This window comes from Enhydra lutris, unplaced genomic scaffold (assembly GCF_002288905.1).
Source record: "Enhydra lutris kenyoni isolate GAN:26980312 unplaced genomic scaffold, ASM228890v2 scaffoldscaffold77, whole genome shotgun sequence".
Classification (NCBI taxonomy): domain Eukaryota; kingdom Metazoa; phylum Chordata; class Mammalia; order Carnivora; family Mustelidae; genus Enhydra; species Enhydra lutris.
The window spans coordinates 1,482,251-1,508,238 of NW_019154161.1; the positions used below are offsets into that span (position 1 = coordinate 1,482,251).

At 47.7% G+C, this 25,988-nt stretch overlaps 2 protein-coding genes across 2 annotated transcripts; both read right to left on the reverse strand.

The window, feature by feature from the left end:
- Positions 1-784: 784 nt before the first annotated feature.
- On the reverse strand, positions 785-8,434 carry LOC111160634 (sialic acid-binding Ig-like lectin 13). Its single transcript, XM_022523861.1, has 9 exons — positions 8,383-8,434; positions 7,937-8,317; positions 7,471-7,749; positions 7,236-7,283; positions 3,766-4,023; positions 3,400-3,684; positions 2,985-3,084; positions 2,564-2,645; positions 785-1,000 (listed from the first exon to the last, which is right to left on the reverse strand). Exons 1-9 carry the CDS (start codon positions 8,432-8,434, stop codon positions 785-787), a joined length of 1,701 nt encoding a protein of 566 aa, XP_022379569.1.
- Positions 8,435-16,618: 8,184 nt separating this feature from the next.
- Positions 16,619-23,647, reverse strand: LOC111160636 (myeloid cell surface antigen CD33-like). The gene is given in 8 exon segments (XM_022523863.1): positions 16,619-17,372; positions 21,006-21,087; positions 21,321-21,417; positions 22,365-22,412; positions 22,642-22,875; positions 22,878-22,919; positions 23,123-23,512; positions 23,578-23,647. Coding segments are annotated over 8 exon segments (1,101 nt in total). The 5' UTR covers positions 23,621-23,647; the 3' UTR covers positions 16,619-17,207.
- Between the last annotated feature and the right edge of the window lie 2,341 nt (positions 23,648-25,988).

The following is a 25,988-nucleotide window of genomic DNA, read 5'->3' on the forward strand; positions in this document are numbered from 1 at the left end:
TTTAGATACTTCATATAACTGGACTCACGCCGTGTTTGTCTTTTGGTGATGGCTTATTTCACTTGGTATAGTGTCTTCAACACTTGATGTTCTTGATACCATTTTTACTATTTTAATCATAGTGGTGGCTGTGCAGTGACCTAGCCCTGGGGTCTTTACTTGCATTTTCTTGAAAGCTACTGACATTAAACACCTTTCTATATGCCTATGGGCCCTTTGAATATCTTGCTTTTTTATTAGGTTGTGTGCCTTTTTCTTACTGATTTTTGGAAGATTCTTATATATTCTTTTTATACTGTGAATGAATCCTTCATTAGACACTTGTATTGGGAAATATCTACTCCTGCCAGAGTTACATTCAGAAATATATTTACTTTTAAAAATAATACAAAGAAAAAGAAAACAAAAGACAAAATAATACATGTTCAAAAGCTGATCTCTCCCTCCATCCTGAGGTAAACTTAACACATAAGGATATGCTTAACAATGCCAATGGTGCATTTTTCCCCACTGAACAATGTACCTGATGATTATTATTCCCCATTTCACAGAGGAGGGAACACAGGGAGGCATAGGGAGGTGAAGTGCCTCACCTGATGTTTGAAATCAGGAATTTGTGATTTTCTGCCACTCTAAGAAGTGTCACATTCCAATTTATAAACTTTGGCTCTGAGGGCTGTCAGCTCCTAAGGAATCAGTGTCTGCTATGTGTTTCTTCATAAATGTCCTGTCCAGGCTCCGGTCAGAGCTGGCCCTCCTGGAGGCAGGGATCAGATTGGGGTCATCATTTCTGGATCTTGATCTCTGCATACTCAGTGGTCTCCTGGTTCTGAAAGTTGTGTGACTTCAGCCCGTGGAAGCTGAGGCTGGCGTAGTAGAGCTCCTGCTCCTTCTCTGAGGGGGAGGTGGCCGCAGCTGGGGGCAGGTGGTCTGAGGGGCTGTCTGAGCAGTGTTTGCTCAAGTGATCCTGAAGGAAAGGCATTGGAGCTGCCCTTTGGGTCTGGAGAAGGGAAGAGGGGGCTGAGGTGCACTTACTCATTTATCCACTTCATGCCCATTTCCTGAGCATTCATCCATCCATTCATTCATTCACTCATTCATTCATTGTATCTTTAACAAATTTTTGTCATGATGGCATTGAATCCTTACAACTCCCCCCACTCCCCTGTGGATGGTATAACTGTTATCCCCATTTTATAGACATTAAAACAGAGTAAGCAAGGTCAAGAAACTCTTCAGCACACACAATCTCTGACCTCAAACAGCCTATCAGGGAAAAGAGACAGTACCAAATTGTCACACACACACACACACACACACACACACACACACACACACATGATAAAATTGTAACTTATGATCTGGTGCACAGAAGCAGCATCGACCCAGGGGCTCACACGATGCTGGGAACATGCCTGTGATTATTACAGGGAGGCATGGTGACAGTCTGCCTGCCTAGGGCAGGGGGATATTCAAACTGGAGCGTAAAAGGTGAATTAGGGATCTGGCCAGTGCAAATGAGGAGGGTCAAAGGAAATCATGCGTGCAACGGCACAAAGTTACAGAAAACGAGCCCTGCCTGGGATTAAGGAGCTACTTTTGTGGGCAGGGGAAGGAAGTGGGCTGGAGAGCTCAGCAGAGGACAGATCACGGAACACCAGACCAAGGAAACTGGACTACATGTCCAATATGGTAGCTCCTAGCCACATGTGGTTACTGAGTACATGAAACATGGAGATTCTGAGCAGAGGTGTGCCATGAGTGTGAAACATACCCTGGATTTCAAAGACTTAGTATGAGAAGAAGAAGAAGGGGGGGGGAGAGGAGGACGAAGAAGGGGAAAGGGAAGGGAAAGGGTAAGAGGAAGAGGAAGAAGGGGAAGAAGAAGAAGAAGAAGGAGAAAAAGAAGAAGAAGGAGAGGAAGAGAAGAAGAAGGAGAAGGAGGGGAAGGAGGAGAGGAAGAATAATTCAGACTATCTCATTAATAATCTATACATTGATTCTGATGATATGATGGTGAAATGATATTTTGAATATATTGGGTTAAATAATATATTACATTAAAACTGATCTCATACTTCTTTCTACTTTTTAAATGTGGCCATTAGTAAATTTTAGTCATGTACATGGTTCATATTATTTTTCTGTTGAACCATGCTGATTCAGACAGTGGGGTCACAGGTATTTGGGGAATTTCTTGCCCAAAGCTTGGGAGGTGAGGTGGAGAGGTGGCGTCATGGAGGTAAGGCACAGAAAGTGTCCCAGGAGGGAGACAGCGAGGGCTCAGCAGGGAAGGGGCTAAATGGAAAAAGAAACTTTGCTGAAAGGGAAATGGGTGGAACTTGGCCCATTACTGGGTCTTGCTGATGGAGGGGAGGGGAGAAGAAAAGGGGGCTCTCGGGTCTCTGAGTTGAGCCCAGCCAGAAATCCCGAGGGAGGACCAAATTTGGAGGGTCCATGATGGACTCATCTTTTAGCATGCTGAGTGAGCCACCCCATGGTCCATCCCAAGAGAGGTGTCCAGGTGGGACACCAGATAGAAAGAGATGCCCCAGCCACTCACCTGGGAGACCGTATTTGAGGCTGGATGGACGCCATCCCTGCACGCTGCTTTCCTGGTTGACTTCTGCTTGTAGGTCTTCACTCTGAGGGGAGAGATCAGAGCCTTTCAGCCTGGCTGCTCACAGCTGGAAGCCTGGAAGGATGAGTGACTGAGGCAGGGCATGAAGGCTGCCGTCTGGCTACAGAGACTAGGAGGAGAATGCATGTTCTCTTCTCCCTGAGAGTGGGAACCCCGTGTGGGGAACAGACCACTCCCGGCCTCTATGTCAGGAGGCTAGATTCCTGATGCCACTTGAACAACTTGTGTCCCCTCTGGCTGCATCACTTCCCCAGGTTTCTTTAGCTCTGGGCTTCGAGTTTGGGAGATTCTTTGGGTCACCCAACCTCAGGAGGCCTTCACTCAAAGCAGAGCCCGCACTCACGTGAAGAAGATGATGAGGCAGAGACAGAGAGCAAGCAGGGTTGTGACACCAGCTCCCCAGATGGCCCTCTGAATCACACCCGTCCTGGCCCCTGGTCTCCCTGCAGATAAGAGACCTTGGGGTAAACTCCAGTCCTGCTAAGCAGGCACCTGAGCACCCAGCCTTCTGGAATCCATGACCCAGGGGTGTGCCCACAGCTACCCAGGACTGGCTCCTTTGTCCCCCACCCCTCTATGTGACCCCAGCCTCCTGTTCCCCTGGCCCTTCCCTCAATCCCTCCCCTCTTCAACCTACGGATGACTCTGACCTCTAGTGCTCCTTTGCCCAAGTCAGAGCCACTTGTCTCTTCAATGTCTTCTAGGATCCTGATTCATGCACCCCCTTCCCCGGGCATTGCCCTTCATAACTCCCTGACCTGGCAGTAGCAGGACAGCAGCGCTCTGTTTCCCGTGGGCATTCCAGGCCTCACATCTGAGTCTGAGGCTGGAGCCCAGTGGCCCGCTGAGGCTCAGGGAGCTGTTGGCCCAGGACCCCACAGAGCTGGAGGTGAGGGTCCAGGAGGCATTGCTGTGGTTCCCCTCCAGCAGCTCCTCCCCCAGCCACCAGTGCACAGAAGGGGGCAGCTGGGATTGAGCAGAGCAGTGGCAGTGCATATCCTCGCCCTCCCAGGAGCAGGAGGGACCAAACAGCTTCAGGGGGGCTGTGGGAAGACAGCAGAGAGATCAGAGGAGGCCCCCCTCTCCAGGGCCCAGGCATCCTTCCCAGATATGTCCCAACTCACTCTTCACAAGGAGGCTCACGGATGCTTCCAGGGAGCCCAACAGGTGCTGAGCTTGGCAGACGTATCTTCCGTGGTTCACCAGTTCCACCCGGGGAAACTCCAGGATCCCAGGATTTGAGGGTTGTGAAGGCTGCAGGGTCAGGCTATCCCGGGTCCAGCTCACCCTGGCAGGAGGGTTGCTGTCATCGATGCAGACCAGGCGCAGGGGCTGGCCCTCCTGGACTGGGAGAGACGAGCCATTGCCCAGAGCCTCAGGTCCTGGCAAGACAGAGAGAAAGCTAAGCCCTGGTCCTCACTGGGGGTATTGCCTCTCTCTCTCTCTCTCTCTCTCTCTCTCTCTCTCTCTGTCTGTCTCTTTTCCTCACATCATGTAAATCTGTTTCTTCTCTTCCACCACGTGATTGAACCCCATGATCATGGGGTCAGCTGAAGGGGACAGGACTGAGAGCAAGCACCCATGTACAGAGGCCCATGTACATTCTGTCTTTCTCTAAGTTCACTAAGACCTGTCTAATTTAGTTATTCTGAGAGTTCACAGTCTTGTGAGTGAGATACCCAGAATCAGGTGTCATACAGCAGTGTGATGTGTTTTGTGATGGGGGTACATTGTGCTCGGGGGAACCCTGAAGATGGGAATTCAGTGAGACTGTCAGGGCATGGAGGGCTTCCTGGAGGAGGAGAGGCTAAAGTGAAGCATGAGAGGGGCCAGAAGCTAGCATGGAAGGACATTGCTGGAGGCTGGCACAGAAAGTGTAGCCACAGCTAAGGTGTGAAATGGCTCTGCATGCTCAGGGAAGAGCAGGCAGTCTGTAAGGCTTGAGTGAGTGTTGACATATGACATTGCTGAGGATTCAAAAATAATAATAGATTGGGGAAAGACAGTAACAGTTTAACAACCAGTTCATTGGGGAGGAGGAGGGGAGAAAAAAAAGTCTTGATTTGCCAATTTCCTTGGTGTAAATACTTCCCCCTTGGTGGATTTCAAGCACCCAACTAAATGTCACTGAACTCAGAATTGGGAAAATTCAGAATGGACACAATTGGCTCTTGGCAGCCAGTGAGAACCAACTCCAGTATGTCACTGAATGCAACCCCTCCCTCAAAAAACCATGTTTTTGTCTAACAAAGTCACCATATGCTAAGTCAAAGGGCCATTATTAGGCTGGAAATAAATCCTTTCAAGTAACACACAGCTGATCTCCTTCATGTAAAAAGAGCTTCTTCGGATCATTAAGAAAAAATCCACAAAGAAATACAAATGACTCTTAAGCATAATGAAAGCTACACAACCTGTTTACAAAATGATTATTCAAGTTAAAATGACAGTGAATTCACTTAAGATATCAGCAAGGATTAAAATGTTCAGCAGGTTGAGATTATAAAAACAACGGCTTCTGTGCAGTATGATTCGGCAGTAACTGTAGAAATTGCAAACATACCTCTTGATTTGGGACTTTTCTAGGGAATTATCTTACAGATGCATGCACACATATGGAAGATGTTTATACAAGTTATTTGTTGCTGTATTATTTGCCTTAACAAAAGTCTGGAAACACCATGGCTCTCCACCAATGGGGACTCCTTAAGTAGTTCACAGTATAATATACTTCTAATTGGAAGACCGTGGAGTCCTCAGTAAGAATGAAGAAGCTTTCCTACAAACTCATAGAGAAAGTAATGTACCAACCTCACTTACTTAGTTGGGACAAGTGCACCATGGTGGTGTTAATACTTTAAAGACAAGGGAAGATAGACAAGGGCTTTATAGAATCTCTGTACAATGTAAACCTACAATTACTCGACCATGAAAAGTTTATTAAAAAATAATAGCTAAGTGAGGGGCACCTGGATGGCTTAGCCAATTAAGTGACCAAATCTTGATTTAGGCTCAGGTCTTGATTTCAGGGTCCTGGGACCAAGCCCAGCCCTGCATGGTCGGGCTCTCGGCTCAGTGGGGAGTCTGCCTGAAGATTCTCTCTCTCTCCCTCTTCCTCTGCCTCTCCCCCAGCTCAAATGCATGTGTGCGTGCTCTCTCTCTAAAATAAATAAATAACTCTTAAAAAAATAATAGCTAAATGAAATAAGTCAGCTGGAAGAAAGACAAACACCAGGTGATTTCACACATATGTGGAATTTAAGAAACAAAACAAATGAGCAAAGGCAAAAAGAGAGAGAGAGAGAGAAATCAAGAAACAGACTCTTAACTATACAGAGCAAACTGATCATTTCCTGGAGAGGAGGAAGAGGGGCAAGGGGGAAATAAGGAGATTGAGAAGGGCACTTGTGATGAGCACCAGGTGAGGTATGGAAGTGATGAATCACTATATTATACACTTGAAACTAATGTTGCATTATATGTTGACTAAATGGAATTTGAATGAAAACTTAAAAAATAATAGAGATGCAGAGGAGTTATATAGCATGGTGTGTACGTATGTGTGTGTTTTTAAATGTAGACATGTAGATTGTATTTGGAAAAATAACCAAAGGGGAGGTACACAGGTGCCAAAGACTATTTTATTCTTACTCCATTTTGCTGGGGACTGGATCGTGTTCTCTTTAAGCTCATGTGTCTAAGCCCTACCCTCCAACATGGTGGTATTTGGAGGTATTTGGATGAGTCTTTGAGGGTGATTAGGGTTAAGTGAGGTCATGAGAGTAGGGGCCTTGGAAGGTATCAGGGCTCTTTTTCTTTTTTAAAAAGATTTTATCTATTTATTTGTCAGAGAGAGAGAGAGCACAAGCAGAGGAAGCAGCAGAGGGAGAGGGAGAAGCAGGCCTGTCACTGAGTAAGGAGCCCAAAGCCGGACTTGATCTCAGGACCGTGGGATCACGACCTGAGCCAAAGGCAGACACTTAACAAACTGAGCCACCCAGGTGCCCCTGGATTAGTGCTCTTGTAAGAGGAGACACCAAAGAACTCACTTTTTTTTAGTTGTGTGAGAGAAAACAGTGCCAGAAAGCAGCTGTTTACGAGAAGTGAGCTCTCATTGGGAACCAAACCGGCTGGCACCTTGACCTTGAACCTGCCTCCAGAAATGTGAGGAATAAGTGTCTGAGGCTTAAGCCCCTCTGTCTGTGGTATTTTGTTATGGCAGCCCAAGCAGACCAAGACACATTTTGTGTTTACTGTTTTAAACTATAATACTATGATGTGGAAGGGAATTGCAGGAGTAGGTGGGGTCCAGATCCTAAGGGGAATGAGGCGATATTTGGGGGGAGAACGTAGCTGGGACACTGGGGACGGCCACCCCCATCAGGCACAGAGGTCATGCAGTACCCTTGAGAGCAGGGTCAGCGGTGGGGAGAAACCAGTTTGTACCCTGAGGAGCCAGTGGGCTGCTCCCCACCTCTGCTGCCCCCACACCTGAGCCTTTCTCCCACCTGAGTTCTGAAACCCCAGCTCTGCTCTGAAGGATGGAGACAGATGCCATTTGCACCACAGCCCAAGATGAGAGATTGTACCCTACCTGTACCTTCTCTTCGGAACACACTGATGGTCAGGTTCTGGGGTGCGTCTGAACAGATAGACACAATTGTCTTCAGAGGCAGGAAAGTCGGTGTTGGCCCTTTTCCCCCAGAAACTTCAGAAATGGGAAAGGGGTGGAGTCTGGTGTTTTCTTTCCTTCCTCCCCAGGATTCGAGACCCTGCCTCCCCAATACCCACAGCCCTCAGGGACCCTGGCATCCTGGTCTGGCACTCACAGGACACGTTGAGCTGGACAGTCCTCTCCGTGCTCACACCAGCTCCGGGGAAGGTCACTCGACAGGTGAGGTTGGTGCCGTGGTCCTGGGGCCTCGGGGTGAGAGTGAGCTCGGGGGGGTGGGGAGCCTTGGAGCCCCAGGAGGGGAGGGCAACTCCGATCCAGGAGAAGGTGGGGGGTGTCCCCTTCTCACAGGCCCATGGCACACTACAGGTAATGTTCTTGGGGTGGCCAGATTCTAGGGGCCCCTGGATGTGGATGTCAGGTGTCTGTGTCAGAGCTGAGCAGGAGAGAGAGAGATCCTGCAGTGGGACCCTGAGTGTGCCCCTAGAAGCAGCCTCCACCCCAAGCCAGCTGTCTCCTCCCCAGCCAGGATGGAGATCAGGGGGTCCCTTCCCAGCCCTGCCCCAGGAGCCCTCAGGATCCATGCATGGGACATGTGTCCTCTCCTGAAGCCCATTCCTTACCTGTCACAAACACGGAGAGCTGATTCTGCAAGTAATTATATCTCACAGAAGACCCTCTCTCCACCCTAAAGAAGAATGTCCCCGAGTCCCTTCTCTGTGCATCTCTGATGTCCAGGGAGCAGTCATAGGCCCGGGGGTCCCCGAGGAGGCGGAATCGGTCCTGGGTCTCCTCCTGCACTTTACGACCTGGGTTGTTTGTGGCCACTAGAGCATCGTGGTGTGAATTGGCCCCTTCCCGGAACCAGTAGCCATAAGCTGGGTCATTATTAGTGTATTGGCGGGGGTAGGAGAAGCGGCAGGGTACGGAGAGGCACAGGCCCTCCTGCACCGTCAGGAACTCCTGCACCTGCATCTGGTATGTTGCATACTGAGCCAGGGACCCTGTGGAGAATTGAAGGTGAGTGGCAACTCCAGTCCCCTGGGCCCCCTCCCCTTGGCCCACTCACCTGCCCACAGCAGGGACAGCAGCAGCGGCAGCATCTTTGGGGTGAGAGTCATGGAGTTGCCACAGGACAGAGAGGAAGCCCGAATAGGAGGGCCAAGGCTAATGTTTGAAAAGTGACTGGCCACAGAAGAGGAAGTTGGTGCTGGGACCCAGTCGATGACAGCATGGACTTTGGAGACTAACAACTTCTACTTTCCAGATGGGGTCCCAGCCACCCACCACCCCCCAGTCCCTATCTGCAGCCTCCATTCCCACCAGGAAGGCAGGGACTACCTGGCCAATTACAGCTTCTAGAAACCCTGGATGTTCAGTCCTGCCAGATGTGGGATGCAGGAGGGGTGAGCAGGGGAACCTTGAGGCATGAAAGGTGGGGCTACCTCCCCACTGTGGACAAGGGAAGTGATTGATGTGTAATTAATGAGTGAGCACGACACCTGCATCATGAACATCTCCTTTCAGGGCCGTGGAGTCAAAGTGGAGAAGGACAGACCCCATCTCTGTTCTTAAAAACTCCCCTAACACTCAAGGGGACAGAGAAACTCCAGGCTGTGGCAGCTCCTGTTGGTACAGTGTGAGCTGGCAGAAGCACAGACAGGGGCTTGTAGGAACACCATTGCTCTGGGCAGCTAGGAGGTGAGTTCCCAGGTATGAATGGCCAGAGTGGACAGGGACCAGGACTCCCAGGTGTTCCAGGGCTTGCTGGTCGGCTCACAGCCTTCTGCTCCAGGCACCCCAGGTGTCGCCCACATTGGACCACACCTGAGAGCTGGGCATTTGCAGCAAGATGATAGCACTGCGTGACATTGAGGGAGAATGCCCAGGCGTGCCTGGCCCTCCTCCCCTCCAAGGCTCAGTTTCCCCAGCAGTCACATGGAGGGATCGCAGTACCCAGCTCTTATCTGTGGGAGAATATGAGGACAGTGGTGGGCATTTTCCACAGACTTGGGTGTGGCCATCTTACACGTCAAATGTCTGGCCCTGCCCATTCCTCAGTGGTCCTTCATATTCCTGCTTTTGGTAAGAAGGTCCTGCTGGCCAGCTGTGTCCTAGGGCTCCTTCGTCTGTGGCCTCCCACGAAGAGATCATGCGTACCAGATGCTCACTGTGCTGCCTTGGGAAGGGGTCTAATTCTGTGCATAGCTGGAGGCCTATATTCACAAGGTGTTATGGGCTGAGTTGTGTCACCCTAAATTTCATATGTTCATTTTCAAACGTCAGTACCTCCAAATATGACTATCTTTGGACATAGGGTCTTTAAGGAGATCATTAAAGTAAAATGAGGCCATTGGGGTGAGCTCCACTCCAGCAAGACGGTGCCTTTATAAGAACAGGGGATTAGGAGGGGCCCCTATGTAGTTCAGTCAGTTAAATGTCCTGGAATTGAGCCCCACATCAGGCTCCCTGCTCAGTGGGGAGTCTGCTTCTCCCTCTGCCTGCCGCTCCCCCTGCATGTGCTCTCTCTCTCACTCTCAGAATAAATAAATAAAATCCTAGAAGAAGAAGAAGAAGAAGAAGAAGAAGAAGAAGAAGAAGAAGAAGAAGAAGAGGAGGAGGAGGAGGAGGAGGAGGAGGAGGAGGAGGAGGAGGAGGAGGAGGAGGAAGAGGAGGAGGAGGGGATTAGGACAGAGACCTGCACAAACAAGAGACCACATGAGCACAAGGGGGAACCAGCCATCTACAAACCAAGGAGAGAGGATTGCGAAGGAGCCTGTTCTGCCCACAATGTCTAGCTTCCAGAGTTCTGAGAAATGAACTTCTGTTAACTAAGCTGCGGGGTCAGTGTACTTTATGTTAACCCCAATAAACCAACACATGGGATTTTCAAGAAGGCAGATGTGTTCACACATGTCTAGTGCTCTGTGCAGGCTGGTCTGGCCCACGCTGGACACAGTCCACACAGTGGCCAGTGGACAGTCTGTAGGATGGGGCCACTCCAAGGATGGAGGAGAAAGGAAGGGACAGGCTTGGTAATTGGAGGGAAACACCTGCTGCTCTTCTGTGCTCTGATCTCTGCCTTGCTCTTACTTAGCTGAACATACTTCCCCTTCTCTCCCCAGGTCAGGACGGTCTCCGTGGGCCTCTGCTCCAGCTGGCCCCTCTGCTGACTGAGCCTGTCCTCCTGCACCCTGAGCACCTGTCTCCCATCTGTTGAGTGGTGGGTCCTGGGAGCTGAAGTAAGACTAACCTTGGTCTATTCATCTGTTTGGCCAGAGAACCAGGGCCCCAGTCTTCCCAGGGCAAAGCTCCCAGTGTGAGGAGCCAATGGCTAACACCTCACCTTGTGTGGCTGTGGTGGAAGTGATATATGAGTGTATCTGTTGTGTTTGTGTGTCTTTGGCCTGTGTATCCGTGTAGGTGCATGTGTGTTTGTGTCTGCAGTCTCTATGCGTGTCTGTGGTGTGTGTGTATTTCTTTGGTCTGTGTACATATATGTGTGTGTTCAGGGTTTGTGGTCCGTTATGTGCATGCCTGAGGTATGTCTGTATATATATATGTGTGTGATTTCTCTGTGTGTGTTTGGAGGTGTGTCTGTCTCTGTGTGTGTGTCTGTGTGTCTGAAGTATACGTGTGTCTGTAGGTCTGTGTCCTCTGTGTGTGCATATCTGAATTACTCATGCATGTCTGCTTAAAGTGCCTGTGGCACGTGCGTGTGCATATGTGTGCACACTCAAATGTCAGTTTCCCAATGACAACATCCGTGGACAACATATTGAAAACTATAATCCATTTCATATTCTCTCTGTATCTTTTTCTTTCATTTTTCTTCAAACTCTTTATCACAAATCAGCCTAAAATATAATCTGCTTAATTATTCTTTGTCTGTCTCTCCTGCTGAATCCACCCTGGCTAGAAAAATGCTTGGCATACACTAGGTGATCAATGAATATGTACTTTAAGAATTGTAAGGATAGGGGTGCCTGGGTGGCTCAGTCGGTTAAGCATCTGCCTTAGGCTCAGGTCATGATCCCAGGGTGCTGGGATTGAGACCCACATTGGGCTCCCTGCTCAGCAGAGAGTCTGCTTCTCCCTCTCCCTCTGCCTGTTGCTCCCTCTGTTTGTGCTCTCTCACTCTCTCTGTCAAATAAATAAATAAAATCTTTTAAAAAAAGGAGAGTTGTAAGGATATTGGGATGCCTGGCTGGCTTGGTCGCTAGAGCATGTGACTCTTGATCTTGGAGTGGGGGTTTGAGTGTCATGTTGGGTGTACATATAACTTAAAAATGAAATCTTTATTTAAAAAAAAGAATTATAAGGATATTTAGGATAATCAAAATAAGATTTCTGGTTGTCCACAGTGAAAAAGTATATATTCTTTAGAACATACCCATCTGGGATTATCTGAGTTTAACATTTTATTACCTTTGAACCATTTTAAATGCTATAATTTATAGATAACTAATAGCAATGCAAATAATTCTTGTCCAAAGACATACACATACATTCTGTCTCCTTGGGGAGGGGACTTAAATCCCCCTTCCAAGCCACTTTTACATGCATCCACAAATTCATTTCAATATTCCCTTATTCCACACAAATTTGGGCATCTTTAATTTCTGTCTCATTCCCTTGTTTGTAATGAGTTAAATAAATAAAATGGGGAGTTTCTATTCAATGGGTATGAAGTTTCAGTCCTGCAAGTTGAAAAAGTTCTAGAGATCCTCTGTACAACACAGTACTTACAGTTAACACTGGTGTACACTTAAAAACTTGTTAAGAGGATAGATCTGATGGTATGTGTTTTTGCCACAATAAAAAATCTTTAACACATATTTATTTTATATCTATAAAGGTCATGATATTGCCTTCAGAAAAAATCTTCCTTTAATAGAATAAACAAACAAATTCATTTGCACCTCTGTGCATGTGTTGGCTTTTTGTCTTGTGGTGTGTTCTAGGCATTAGAACCCGGTCCCTGCCCCCTTAGCCAAATAAGATGGTTCATGTAGCAGCTTGAGTTCATGTTAAAGGATTTTGCTATTTCTGCTTGAACAACTGGGAACTACTGGAGGGTTAGAAGCTGAAAATGACTCTTGGGTTTTTAGAATTCCCTCCGGCTTCTCTATGGAAAACAGATTGGGGATGGGCAGAGAGAGGGTGAGAAGATGAATTTCCTTGACTGTGTATTTATGTTTCCAAGATAGAAAGTGAGTCCTTGGAAGCAAGAATGTGCATTTCTTACAAGCAGTGCAGACTCGCTTTGTACACAATAACGACAAATTTCAGAGTAGGTGATAAATACGTGTCAAGTGGCAGTATTTACATAAAGGCGAACACACAAATAGCAGAATCTTGCATAAAGTACTGTTTTAATTCTGGTAAAAAAAAAAAAGTTACATATAGGTGACTTTTCTCTCCTTGCATCTACTCACTTACAACTATAGGAAATAGTTTGGAAGACCAGAAGTGACAGGTAAACAAAAATTTGTTTATCTATTTTTTTTGTGTAGGGGCTGGGGAAAATCAGCAAAGTGCTTTCCTACTGTGTGAAGGTGGGTTAGGGATGGGGAGAGAAGTTTAGGAGACAATGGGCACAGTGCTCTTATGCCTGGCTCCTCCCTTTGGACTCCCATATCCAGGACTTTTCCTTATCCTAAGAGACAAAGCAGCTAAAAAAATTATTTATTTATTTGAAAGAGAGAGAGCATGAGACGGGAGAGGTCTGAGGGAAAAGCAGACTCCCTGCTGAGCAGGGAGCCCAATGTGGGACTTGATTTGGGGACTCCAGGAGCATGACCTGAGCCAAGGGCAGTTGCTTAACTAACTAAGCCACCCAGGCACCCCAAAGCAGCTCAAGTTTTTCTCATCCTTCCTTTTCTAGAGGTTTCCAACCTCATCAGGGAAAAGCCAAATGAAGTCAGTGTCCTGCAGAATATTGGCTCTGGGGGTGATCAATGGTGAACCCTGTTTTTGTGCTGGGGGGACTCAGATAAAGGGTTGCCTGGGAGGAATCTGATCACTTGGTGTAGTAGATACTGGAGGGACCATAGGGGAGGGGGTTGGTGGAAGTCAGCCCCCATGCAGGTGATCCTGAGCAGAGAAGGACCAGAAATGGAGGAACAGAAATGGAGGGATGTTGGATGGGCATGAATTTCCTGTTTCCAGTCCTATTAACAGGACCCAGCCTTCCTTCCACTTAGCAGCTCTGGGGCTCAAGACAGCATGGGCTAGTAACTGAAAGAATCACCTGGGCAGAGGTGGGACCCTTGGAGTGGTTGAGACCACCTATCAGGGGACAGGAAGGCTCTAGACAGAAATGTGAGAAAACATGGAAAGAGGAAAAACCCATCCCAGACTGAAAGAGTGAAAATCAATTCAAATGCAGAAAGAAAAAAAAATCTTGAAGTTATTCAGGCTTGGTAGGAAGACAGTTACAAAGCTGAATGGAAACGTTATTTCTCCAAAGGTCTTACAAAAGCTCTAAATGCCATAAGGACTCCCTCTTTGAGTGATCACTACTTTCTTGCCAACAATGTCCCAAGACTGGCCTTGTTATTCCATCTAATTACTGGGGCCACCCATGCCTAAACCTCACCTCAGGACAACACCCAATCCTTGGTTAACACCTTCTGGGAACAAAGAGCCCAAGTCTGAGGAGGGAAGCACATCCTATGAGGTCCCAGACACCCCTGACCAGCATCATTGACTTAGGATATCACCAGACCCTTCTGTAGGCTCCTCCCACTCTGCACTGGGGGCTGATAAATTGTTGGCATTCTGGGGGCTCTCCATCCACTGACTCTCCAGGAGACACTGACTCCTGTAGAGTCTCAGGTGGGGTGGTGGTCCCGAGGGGGGTTGGTACTGTCCGTGGTGCTGAAACAGGGTCATGCTTTGAGCTCAGGTACCTCCCAGCTCAGCAGCAGGGAGGACCCAGATGCTTATGACTGGATTTGGGGCCAGGAGGGGAAAAGGGTGGGGATGGATGGAGCCAGAGAAACAATCAGGAGTGGGCAGTGATGGCCTCCTCTCTCTTCACCTGCCACCTCTCCTGTTCATTCTCAGGCATTGTTCCTCCTGTGGATGATGACTGCCTGTCCCTTCTATGTGAGCCTTCTTGCTAAGGTCCTCTGCTTACTGGCCTCTTGTACTGCTCCTTTATTTTTTTTAAGATTTTATTTATTTTTTTTGACAGACAGAGATCACAAGTAGGCAGAGAGGCAGGCAGAGAGAGAGGGGGGAAGAAGGCTCCCTTCTGAACAGAGAGCCTGATGCGGGGCTCAATCCCAGGACCTTGGGACCATGACCTGAATGGGAGGTAGAGGCTTTAAACCACTGAGCCGCCCAGGCGCCTCTGTACTCCTCCTTTAAATAGCTTGCTTCATCACACACACACACACACACACACACACACACACACACACACACACACTTCTGAAAGTGAGGAGGCTAGTCTTCACATTTGACAAAAGAGAAAATTTAAGGTCAGGGTCAGGAATATTAGACAGTATGCCTGGATCCCGTTCTCCCTTTCTGTTCTCCTGCTCCAGTGCCTCTGGGCAGGAGAAGATATCTCAAGTCTGATGGAGAAGGTGTTTCTTGGACACGCATTTCTGGCTGCAATTGATCCCCCTTGCTGGGGGCACTGGGCCTGCCTGATTGTTAAAAGGGCTCCCTTCCAACCGGGAGAAAAATGTCCCTACCTAGCTGCCTTCTGTCTCTCGGAATTTGGGAAATGATGGGTCTGAGTGTCTTTCCTCTGTTGGATGGGAGGACTGAGATGCTCTCCTTCTGTGTTAGTCCCCTAGCTCTAGGGGCCTAAACCAACTCACTTTCTTCTTACTGTATTCCAGAATTCTCCTTTGTTTCTTGCACCATTTACAGGGTTTCTAGTTGCAAGTAGAGGGAGGAGCAGGGAACAATGTGTTGATGACAACTTGTTTCGATTGAAAGTCTAACCATTAATTTTTTTTCCTTTAAAAAATTTTTATTTATTTACTTATTTTTTTAAGTTTATTATTTTTTTATTTTTTATTTTTTTAATTTAATTTTATTTTTTCAGTGTTCCAAGATTCATTGTTTATGCACCATACCCAATGCTCCATGCAATACGTGCCCTCCTTAATACCCACCATCAGGCTGACCTAACCCCCCATCCCCTCCCCTCCAAAATCCTCAGTTTGTTTCTCAGAGCCCATAGTCTCTCATGGTCCCTCTAACAATCAACTTTTTATGTTTTCAACAGATGGTTGGCTCATGTCACCCAGCCTGACATTATCATAAACAGAAGTCTGACAGCTGTCCCTCTTGGATGTAGGGAAGGGAGAGTTAGGTCCCAAACATTTTTTTTTTACACCACACCAGAACCTCCCATTTGTTTTTAGGAGTCGTATTATGATCTTATGGCCTTATGCTTTATCCCTGTCATGGTTTTGATGCTACTGGTGGAGGTAGGGCTGTTTTTATTTAAGTTGATTTTTAAATAAAATATTGGGCTTTCGAGGAGGAGGATTACAACTTCCTGCTTGCCTCCACCAACCTTCTCAAACCTGACATCTATTTTCAAGTTTATTTTGAAGGATACGAGGGTGCCAGACAGATGAGGATCTGGTGACGGGTCTTCCTGGAAAAAGGATGTGGATGCACAAAGATGGTGAGGAATTCACAAACATGGGAGCGCTTAGAGAACGGCGTGAGGGATTGATGGGTCGGGATATGGAGATGCAGAAGTAGACTGGGTAAATTTGAAAACAGCCTGGAATAGAGGTTAGAAAACTATACACCGTGGGTTGTCTGCTTTCGCAAATAAAATTTTGTTGGAACACAACCACATTAGTTCATTTGTGGAAAGGCTATGGCTACATTTGCACTACAAACACAGAGTTGAATAGTTCCTAGGGTCCTTACAGCTTACAAACCCTAAAATATTTGCTATCTGGCCCTCTAAAAAAAAAAATTCTGACCCTTGACCTGGAACGTCAAATTAGAAGCTTTAAATTAAGCTTCTAAAGCTTAAATTAAATTAAACTAAGCTTTAAATTAGTCATTGGGGCTGAGGAGATGGAGAGGTATTTTGACTGTGGTCAGCCCTGAGTTTTAGGAAATTCTCTAAATGTTAATATGTGATTTTGCTTCTAACAAGACTAGTAGGAGGCAGGCGGGATGGAAAGGGAAGATTCAGGAAGGGAGAGGGGTGATGCTGGAGGCCAAGTCAGGAAAGGGACCCATGGGGAAGGTTTTATTTTTCTGATAAATATTCAATAATATTTATCATTAAATAATACATCTGGATCTACAGTTTATTTTTTCCAGCTTTATTGAGATATAGTTGACACATAACATTATGTGAGTTAAATTATACAATGTAATGATTTGCTATATGTATATATTACAAAATGATTACAACATGGGAGGGTTTTGAAAGTGAGACTGACACATTGCTGATATGGTGTCCCAGACAGAACACACTCAGTCTCTAGGTGAAATGTCACCAACCCCTTTCTGTTCCAGGGGGAAGGAACTAGTGGGCACCAAATTCTCACAGTGCATCAGGGCCTCTACTGGGTTTTTTCTATATGCACTTTTATATACTCCTCGTGGCAACACTGTGAGGTGGGACTTCTTACATCCATTTTGCAAAGCAGGAAATCGAGTCATGGAGGGGTAAAATGGTTTGCCTGATGTCATACTGTTGATAAATGAAAGCATGGATTCCACCCCAGGCCTCTCTGGTTGTAAAGCCTTAGTTTCAATATAGCAGGAAACTCACATTCAGGAGTTTGTAAACCCATCGCCTATGGGGTTGTTAACTCTCCAAGAATCAGCCTTTGGTCCCCCTTCCTGGAGGGTATGGATGCTCTCTCCAAGACTGATGCGCCAGATGGTTCCTCATTGGGTCCTAATCTCTGAGTATTCTGCATAGGTGCCCTTCTCCATTCTGTGAAAGCTGACGGAGGCATAATGCAGGTCCTGCTCCATTTCTGAGGTGGGGGGCACTCCTGCAGTGCTTGTGGGGTCAGCAGGGAGGTCTGACTTGGACTCCTCCTGGTAATCCTGTTTAGAGAACAAAGAAGGGGTCAGAGGAAGGTGTGGGGGGGTCTGAGGTCAGGTGAGGAGAAGGCAGAGAGGGTCCATGAAGTGAATTTGATTCTGACTGGACATTGTTTTTTCTTCCAATCTTTTATCGAACATTTCTTTTTTTTAATTCTTTTTTTTTTTGTTTTCAGCATAACAGTATTCATTGTTTTTGCACCATACCCAGTGCTCCATGCAATCCGAGCCCTCTCTAATACCCACCACCTGGTTCCCCCAACCTCCCACCCCCCGCCACTTCAAACCCCTCAGATTGTTTTTCAGAGTCCATAGTCTCTCATGGTTCACCTCCCCTTCCAATTTCCCCCAACTCCCTTCTCCTTTCTAACTCCCCTTGTCCTCCATGCTATTTGTTATTATCGAACATTTCTTATGTGACAAATCTAACACTATTGGTTGTTTTCAAATTTTACTAAACAGTCACTCAGACCTGTGTGGAAGACTATTATTTTACAGAAAGAGAAACCAGTTCTCAGAGAGGTTACACATCTGTTGATCATGAACTCAACCCCAGTCTCTCTGGCACAGGATACATGGGAATGTGTTTACGAAAAGCTCACTTTTCTTCTGGGTGTGTCTTCTTCATTTTCACACTGCTACAACATTCACAACACCTCTGACACCGGATGTGTGGGGTTTTCACCATGCCAAACAATTCTCCAACACCAGCTGGGTGGCCTACAGTTCAACTCAATTCTGATGCTCTCTACCCAGAGATAACACCAAATCCAGAGATTAAAGGCTGAGACTTACAAGGATCCCCCACCCCCACTTCACCTGCTTAGAAGTCCAGGTTGTCACCTGTGTCTGTCACCTGACAGCTCTGACCAACTGGTTATAAATTAGCAATTGTCACGCGCCCCACCTCAGGTTCCATTAATTTTCTAGAGTGGCTCACAGAACCCATGAAAGCAGTTTACTTACTGTTTACCAGCTTATTATAAAAGAATGTGATAAAAGATACAACACGGATGAACAACCAAATGAAAAGATGCCCAGGGTGAGGTGTGGGTAGAGAGTGGAGGCTTCCACACCCTCTCCAAATACATTCTTGTCATCTCCATGTGTTCACCAACTTGGGAGTTCCTTGAACCCCATTTGTATGGAGGCTTGGATTTGTATGGATTTGTATGGAGACTTCATCATGTAAACATGTAAACTTCATCATGTAAACTCTAATTCCATTTCCAGCCTCTCTCCCCTCTCTGGAGAATGGGGGAGGGGCAGGGATGAAAATTCCAAGCCTCTAACCATGGGGTGGTTTTTCTGGTGACCAGTCCAAACAGGAGCTCACCCAGAGTCACCTTGTTAGTACAAAAGATGCTCCTATCACACAGAAAGTTCCAGGGGATTTTAAAGTATGACCATTTTCTGCTACAGACTAGTTTCTCTCTAGATTTATGGTAATATTTTTCAAGAGTATTTCCACTTCCCATCTTCCCATTTTCTCTTGAACTCAAACCAGTCAAGTAAACTTCCTCTCCCAGGAAACCAAATCTGCTTTTGACAAGATCAGCTGTGACACCATTTGCTAAATTTAAGTTTCATTTTTGAGAACCTATCTTGCTGGACTTACTAGCATTTGAAACAAATAAGCATTCTCTTCTCCCTGAAGCTTCATCTCCCTTTGGCTGTCAGGACCCAACCCTACACTCTCCTGGTCATTTCTTTTTTCTCAGTGGTTTTCTTGTCATCTCCACCTTGTATCTCTGTCTCTCCCACTTACTTATACTACTCAGGGTAATCACACTGGAGTCCTCTTTGGGATCTATGAACGTGTATGGACATCCATAACATCTATGACATCTGTAGAGTTATCACTGGCATCTATCACACCCATTAAGTAGAGGCAGTGAACTATCTTTGCTTATATTCCACATACACTCTTTCACTCCGTTAGCAAATCCTGATTCATCATTGTTATGCAGGACTAAGTCCATCTTATGGACTGAACTGTGTCCATATGTTGAATTTGTAAGTTGAAGCTCTAACACCTCATGTGACTATATTTGGAGATGAGATCTTTAAAGAGGTAATTAAGTTTTAACAAGGACATTAGGGTAGGACCCAAAATGACTTATGTCCTTATAAGAAGAACAGACAGTGGAGATGTGTGTACACAGAGAAGAGGCCAGGTGAGGATACAGAGAGGAAGCAGACCACCTGTAAGCCAAGGGGAGAGTTTTCAGAAGAAGACACCCTGCAGGTACCTTCATCTCAGACTTCCAGCCTTCACAACTGTTTCTGAAAATGTTTCTGTAGTTTAATCCATTCCATCTATGGTATCTTGTTATGGGAGCCCTAGCAAACTGACGCGGTCTGCTTTCCCTCCACACCCAGCGTGGAGCCCAGCATGGGGCTTGAACTCATGATCCTGAGATCAAGACCCGAGCCAAGATCAAGAGTCTGATGTTTAACTGACTGAGCCACACAGGCGCCCCCTTAGCCAGAGTTTTAAATGAATAAATGTCAGTCAGAGCTCGGAGATGAGCAGCAGGACTAGGGCAGGATGACAGAGACACACGAGAAGGAGCTCACAGCCCAGCAATGATTCTGAGATGCAAAGAGCTCACTCCGCTTGAAGTGAGTGAGCAGACCAGTGATGAAGGCCAGTGTCGGGGGTTAAAGCATTGGTGGTCACTCTGGTGACTCTGGGTTTCCTGCCCCAAATGCCAGACCCTGTTGTTTGGGCACCCGACTTTCAGCAGGGTGGAGGAGCCGTGCTTTTCAGACCTGGGCCTGTGGGACAAGGATCTTCACGGAGGAGAGATGGGAGGGCTGCAGCAGGGTAAGTACTAAGAGGGTAGCTCAGCCCAAAGGGAATGGTTGCATTACTCTAATGAGAAGAGCACAGATGTGCTCTGCTGCATTCTTGGTGCAGGGAGAGCAAGGCTGGGGCAGCATAGGGTTGGGTCTCTGGCGGGGTGTCAAGGACACAAGTGCCATCAGGGAGGTGGACAGCCAGCAGGAAAAATATATTTAGGAGTGCATTCACAACGTGTTTCTGAGGCTTTAGCATCTGGGGCCTTGCTGACCTTAGAGGAACTGTCCCTACCAGAACTAGTCAATCTCTAGAGATGGGGAAGGACTGCCGGCAAGCCTGCCTTTCACGGTAAACCAATCCATCCAAAGTTGACATTCTGGGCCCCTGTTCCTCAGCCTAATCACCCCTAGGCCAGGCACCAAACAACTAGGGACACCCAACACCCCAGAATCTGCTGAAATGACTCAAACTAGCCAATCCTGAATCTGCTTACCCGTCTCACCATACCTCTCCTGTGGAAACCACAATAAAGGCCCTCCCATGACTCCCTTTGCCCCCTCTGCCTCCTGACCCACCCTAGCCCTGCCCCATGTGGTCCTGTGTGGAGGGGTGTGCCTCTCCTCCTGGGAACTGTGAGTAACAGAGTGCCTTTTCAGGGGTAGTCAGCTCCTGATCTGTTGGCCTCAGATGCCTGAAGGATAAAACCTACATTTTCAAACAAGCAGGAAGGTGATGAGCTCATTTCTGGGCATGCTAAATGGAGCATGGCTGTGGGCCACCCCAGGAGATGGGGAAGAGAGTCTGCACGCCAGGATGCCCACGTCACTCACCAGGGGAGCTGGCTGTACAACCGGGGGGCTGCCGTCCATGCCCACTGCTCTCCGGGACGCTGTCTTCCTGCAGCTCTTCACTCTGATGGAGACACCAGGGTCTCTGATATGGGGTCACTCTTCTGAGGCAGGTGGAGGGTGGGGCGAGCCCAGGAGCCTTCATATCAAGGCTTTGTAACAAGATCCCCGTGTTCCTAGACGGCTGGGACCAGAGCTGGGAACACACTCGTACCTGGCACCCGTTGCCTTTGTTCCAGGACCTCACAACCCCTGCAAGTCCCACTCTCCCCCCTCCCCCATACCCACCCAGCTCACCCAAAGAAGATAAGGCAGAGGCAGAGAGCAAGCAGCATGGTGATACCAGCTCCCGAAACGGCACCTAGAATCACTCCTGACCAGATCCCCAGTTTCCCTGTAGACAGAGACACTTGGGATGACTCCAATCTTGATGAGCATGGGCACTCCAGAGAGAGAGAGAGACATATGCACAGAGCTCTGTGGGATGCAGAAAGTCCCTCCTTCCTTCCAGGGAGGGTGGCTCCACTGGCCCTATCACTCAGGGTCAAAGGTGGTCTTCGTGCTTCCAGAAGCAGGGGGAGGCAGAGGAGTTCTCAGACCTTCGGGTCTCCTCGTCCTTCCTGGCTATGCCTCCTGGGAGCCCGACACCCAGAGTGAGGGATGTATCTCTGGGCATCACCTATCAGCCATCTGGTGGGCACCGAAAGAGTCCTAATGGGGCTCACTGTTCGGGGAGGGGGGCAGATGCCATTACCATACTGGTGGGGTAAGACTGGGCTCAGAGGGCTGAGGAATGACAGTCAGGCAGTAAAACTACTCTGCATGGCACTAGATGGATATTATAGTGACTAGATGTCATTAAAAATTATCCAATCCATAGAAAGTACAACACCAGGAGTGAACCCTGATGTCAACTATGGACTGTTAGTGATAAATGCATGCCCATGTAGGTTTTATTGTAACAAAAGTACCCTCTGGCGGGGGTTGACAGTGAAGACGCTATGCATGTAAAAGCAGGTCTTTAGGGGAAATCTCTCTACCTTCAACTCAATTTTGCCAAGAACCTAAAATTTCCTTTCTAAAAATAAAGTTACTGAAAATGCTTTAGTCCTTCAGAGTCCAGAGGAAGATAAAAAGCATATTCAGGGTGTGGGGAGAAAACTGCAGGTCACCTAGCAAGACTGGAGTGAGAGGGTATGAGAGAGAGGGCTGAGGGGGCTTCTCATTTCTAACCACAGCCCTCCATACACTCCCACCTGATGAGTCTCAAGTCCCACTCTGACTTAACCTGACAGAGACCCTGGACACTCAATGCCTCATGGACGGGAGGGTCCTTCCTACCTGGGCTGTGTCCCAGGCAGACACCAGTTGTTGGGTTCTGTGCGGCACCTGGGATGGGAAGAGGGCATTTCCCTCTTCAGTGAGGTGGGGGCGTGTGAGATACATGTAGGTATCTTCTCCTCACCCCCAGAAACCACAGAAACACAGGAGGGACAGGGCTTGAGTCCTTCTAGGTCCCACACTCAGACAGACCTTCCAGTAAAACTAGAGGCTCCCCAAACTGACCTTCCTGCCCCTCACCCCTTCAGGGAATTGGGCATCCTTGCCCCACACTCACAGGTGACATTGAGCTGGACTGTCTTTTCCACCATCACACCAGCTGCAGGGAAGTACACTTGACAAGTGAGGTTGGTGCCGTGGTCCTGAGACCGTGGGGTGAGGGTGAGCACCGAGGAGAGGTGAGTCCTGGGGCCCAGGGAGGTGAGGGCAGCTGATGTCCAGGAGAAGATGGGCGGCGTGCTCCTCTCACAGGCCCAGGGCACAGAGCAGGTCAGGTTCCTGGGGTGTCCGACTCCAGGTTCCCCGGGATGAGGATGTCAGGTGTGTGGTTCAGAGCTGTGAGGAGATGGGGAGACACGGGAATCAGGAGGAGGGTCTGAGTGAGACTCTGAGAGAAGCCTCGGGCTTTGGTCCAGCTCCTGCTTCTGAACCTTGACATGTGTTACCTCTAACCCCTCCCAGGAAGGGAGGTCCCATCCCAGCTCTGACCCAGGACCCCCGTCCTTCCGCTGTGGCCTCTCCTGGGGTCTCCTCCTTACCTGTCACTTGCACAGAGAGCTGGTTCTGTGTGTAAATGTAGCTCATAGAAGACCCTCTCTCCACCCTGAAGACGTATGTCCCCGAGTCCCTTCTCTGTGCACTTCTGATGTCCAGGGAGCAGTTGTAGGCCCGGGGATCCCCGAGGAGGTGGAATCGGCCCTGGGTCTCCTCCTGCACTTTATAATGTGGGTTGTTTGTGGCCACTGGAGCATGTTGGTGTGCACTGGGCCCTTCACGGAACCAGTAGCCATGAACAGGGGTAAATGAGGTCCAGTAGGGTGGGGAGGGGTGGAAGGAGAAGCGGCAGGGCACAGAGACGCACAGGCCCTCCTGCACCTTCACCGTCTCCTGCACTTGCAGCCAGAGTTCTGAGCCCTGAGCCAGGGACCCTGTGGAGAATGGAGGGTCAGCAGCAGCCCCGGCCCACCTGGCCCCCTCCCCTCGGTCCACTCACCTGTCCACAGCAGGGGTAGAAGCAGCAGCAGCGGCAGCAGCATCTGTGAGATGGAGGGTGTGTCGCCTCTGGTGGGTGAAGGAGAAGAGGAAGACAGTGGGAGGGAGGCTGAGGGGGGCCCACGGGAAGCTGGGGAGGAGCACAGGGCCTCGTGGTTCACAGAAGAGGAAGCGCAGCTCCAGAGCTCTCCCCGCTCTCTACGCAGAGCCGGCCACACCCTTGGCTGGACACCAAGGAGATCCACTCGGGAAGGAGAGAGCAGGAGCAGACCCGTGTCCTGCCCCTCATCTCGGCACTTCCCTCTGGCACCAGAGCCTGGACCAGGACCTCCGAGGACATGTGAGGCCTGGGACACAGTGAGTCTCCTGAGGTCTCTTCCACCTGAGGGGCTTGTCTGAGCAGCACCGTCTACACTGGGGAGCTAGTCAACTCCAGGCTAGACCTGGAGGGTCACAGCCTCATCTAGACCCTCAGGTGTTCTGTCCTGCAAGGTGGAGGATTCTGTAGGTCTGTGTGAGCCTCTGGGGCAGAAGAGACGGGATCCTGGATGAAGAGAAGGCAGCGGCCATTCATACATTCATTCATTCATTCTCCATGAGCTTAGTGAACATCTGTGTTGGGGGAACTGGAGACGAGACAGCTGGACCCAGCCTGGTCCATCCCATGACGTGGTCCCCCCCCCAGGGAGCCACTTCCTCCGTAGACACTCTGGATTTTCTCTTTGTCCCTGTGAGGTTCACAGCTGCAGACACCTGGTCTTTTTAAATGTGTCTGCTTGAACCATGGAACACTACCTCAAAAACTAACGATGTCCTGTATGGTGACTAACATCACATAATATAAACAAACAAACAAACAAATAAATGTGTCTGCTGACTTACTGGATATTTTCTAAATATACAGGGATGGGTCCTTTTTTCTTTCCCTCCTACTATGCTGATTCATGAAGTTTCAATGGCATCTCCAAAATGAGAACTATGTGGGATCTTCATGTAAATGTGAAGGGAGAAAAGTGTTCATGAGCCATGGGAAAAATATTTTCCATGAATGCTGTCTCTACAGTGGTGCATGGACTGAAGCAGTTTTTCTAGTTCCTCATCACTTCCTGTGATGTAAAAAATCAGCTTCTCAAGGTGAAATGTGGCTCAAAACACATATAACATTACTGCAGAAAACATAAGTGGAACAAATATACAGATACAATTAAAATCGCAGGTTCTGCCCACGTGATTTTCCATCTCTGTGGAGTACGCATCTGGCAAATCATTGATGTCTATCTACACAATATAATATGATATATAATTGCATCATACAGTTGTAAAATGTTGCAAACGCAGTGGTATCTAAAGTATGTTCCTTAAACATTACTAACATGGAGCTCTTTTGCCTCTCATCTGATAAATGAGGAATTGAGTCTCCAACAAGTGAAATCACACTTTATTCTAGGTTATTCGAAATGCACCATTGTGGCACATAACAGAAAACCCAAAATGACGAATTTACAGTTAAGGGAGGTGTACCATTTTCATGGACTGGAAGGTTCTGTGAGTTCTTATGATGTTTCTTCAATGAACTCTGTACTTTCTGTAAGATAAAATGTACCCTCCTAAAGTGTGCCTCTCTAGGACTTATGACAAATGTATACCTCCACAATGGAGACAGAGAACAAAAATACCACCCCACATGGGTTTCTGGAACCTCAGCCCCAGGTAAACACTGATCTAGTCTCTGTCACGGTGAATTAATTTGACCTATTTGAGAATTTCCTAGAAATGTACTCATTTGTGTGTTCTGTATTCTCTCACTCAGCATACTGCTTTTGAAATGGACCCAAGTTGTGCTTGGGTTCATAACACATGATTACTAAGTATTATGCCATGATATGAGTGTACTATAACCTCTTATTTATTCACCTATTGATAGACAGTTGAGATTTTCAAGTTTTGACTATATGAAAGTGAAACTTCTTATGGACATATTTTCATTCTCTTGAGTATATACAAGTAGTATAATTGTGAAACTCACATAAGATCATGTCAACCATACTTAGATTAAAAAACAGACATACGAAATGCTAAAGAAGAAAGAAGACCCCTTCCCAAAAGTGTAATTGTTGGGTCAAAGAGTAACTGCACGTTTCACACTAAGAGAAATTGCTAAACTACTCTCCCAAACGGATTGAACCTTTACCAATCCTTTCCACCATGTTCCAGAATTCCAGTGGCTCAACACTCTTCTTAACACTTGATGTTGACAGCCTTTTAAATTTTAGCAATTTTAGCAGAAGGTAGTGTTTTCTCAGTGTGCTCTTAAGTTATTAATTTATTCTAATTTAGACATAGTGATATTCACTTGTTATCTCCTTCCATTCTGTGAAGTTTGATGGGTGTATGGGATTATGTGACCATAAC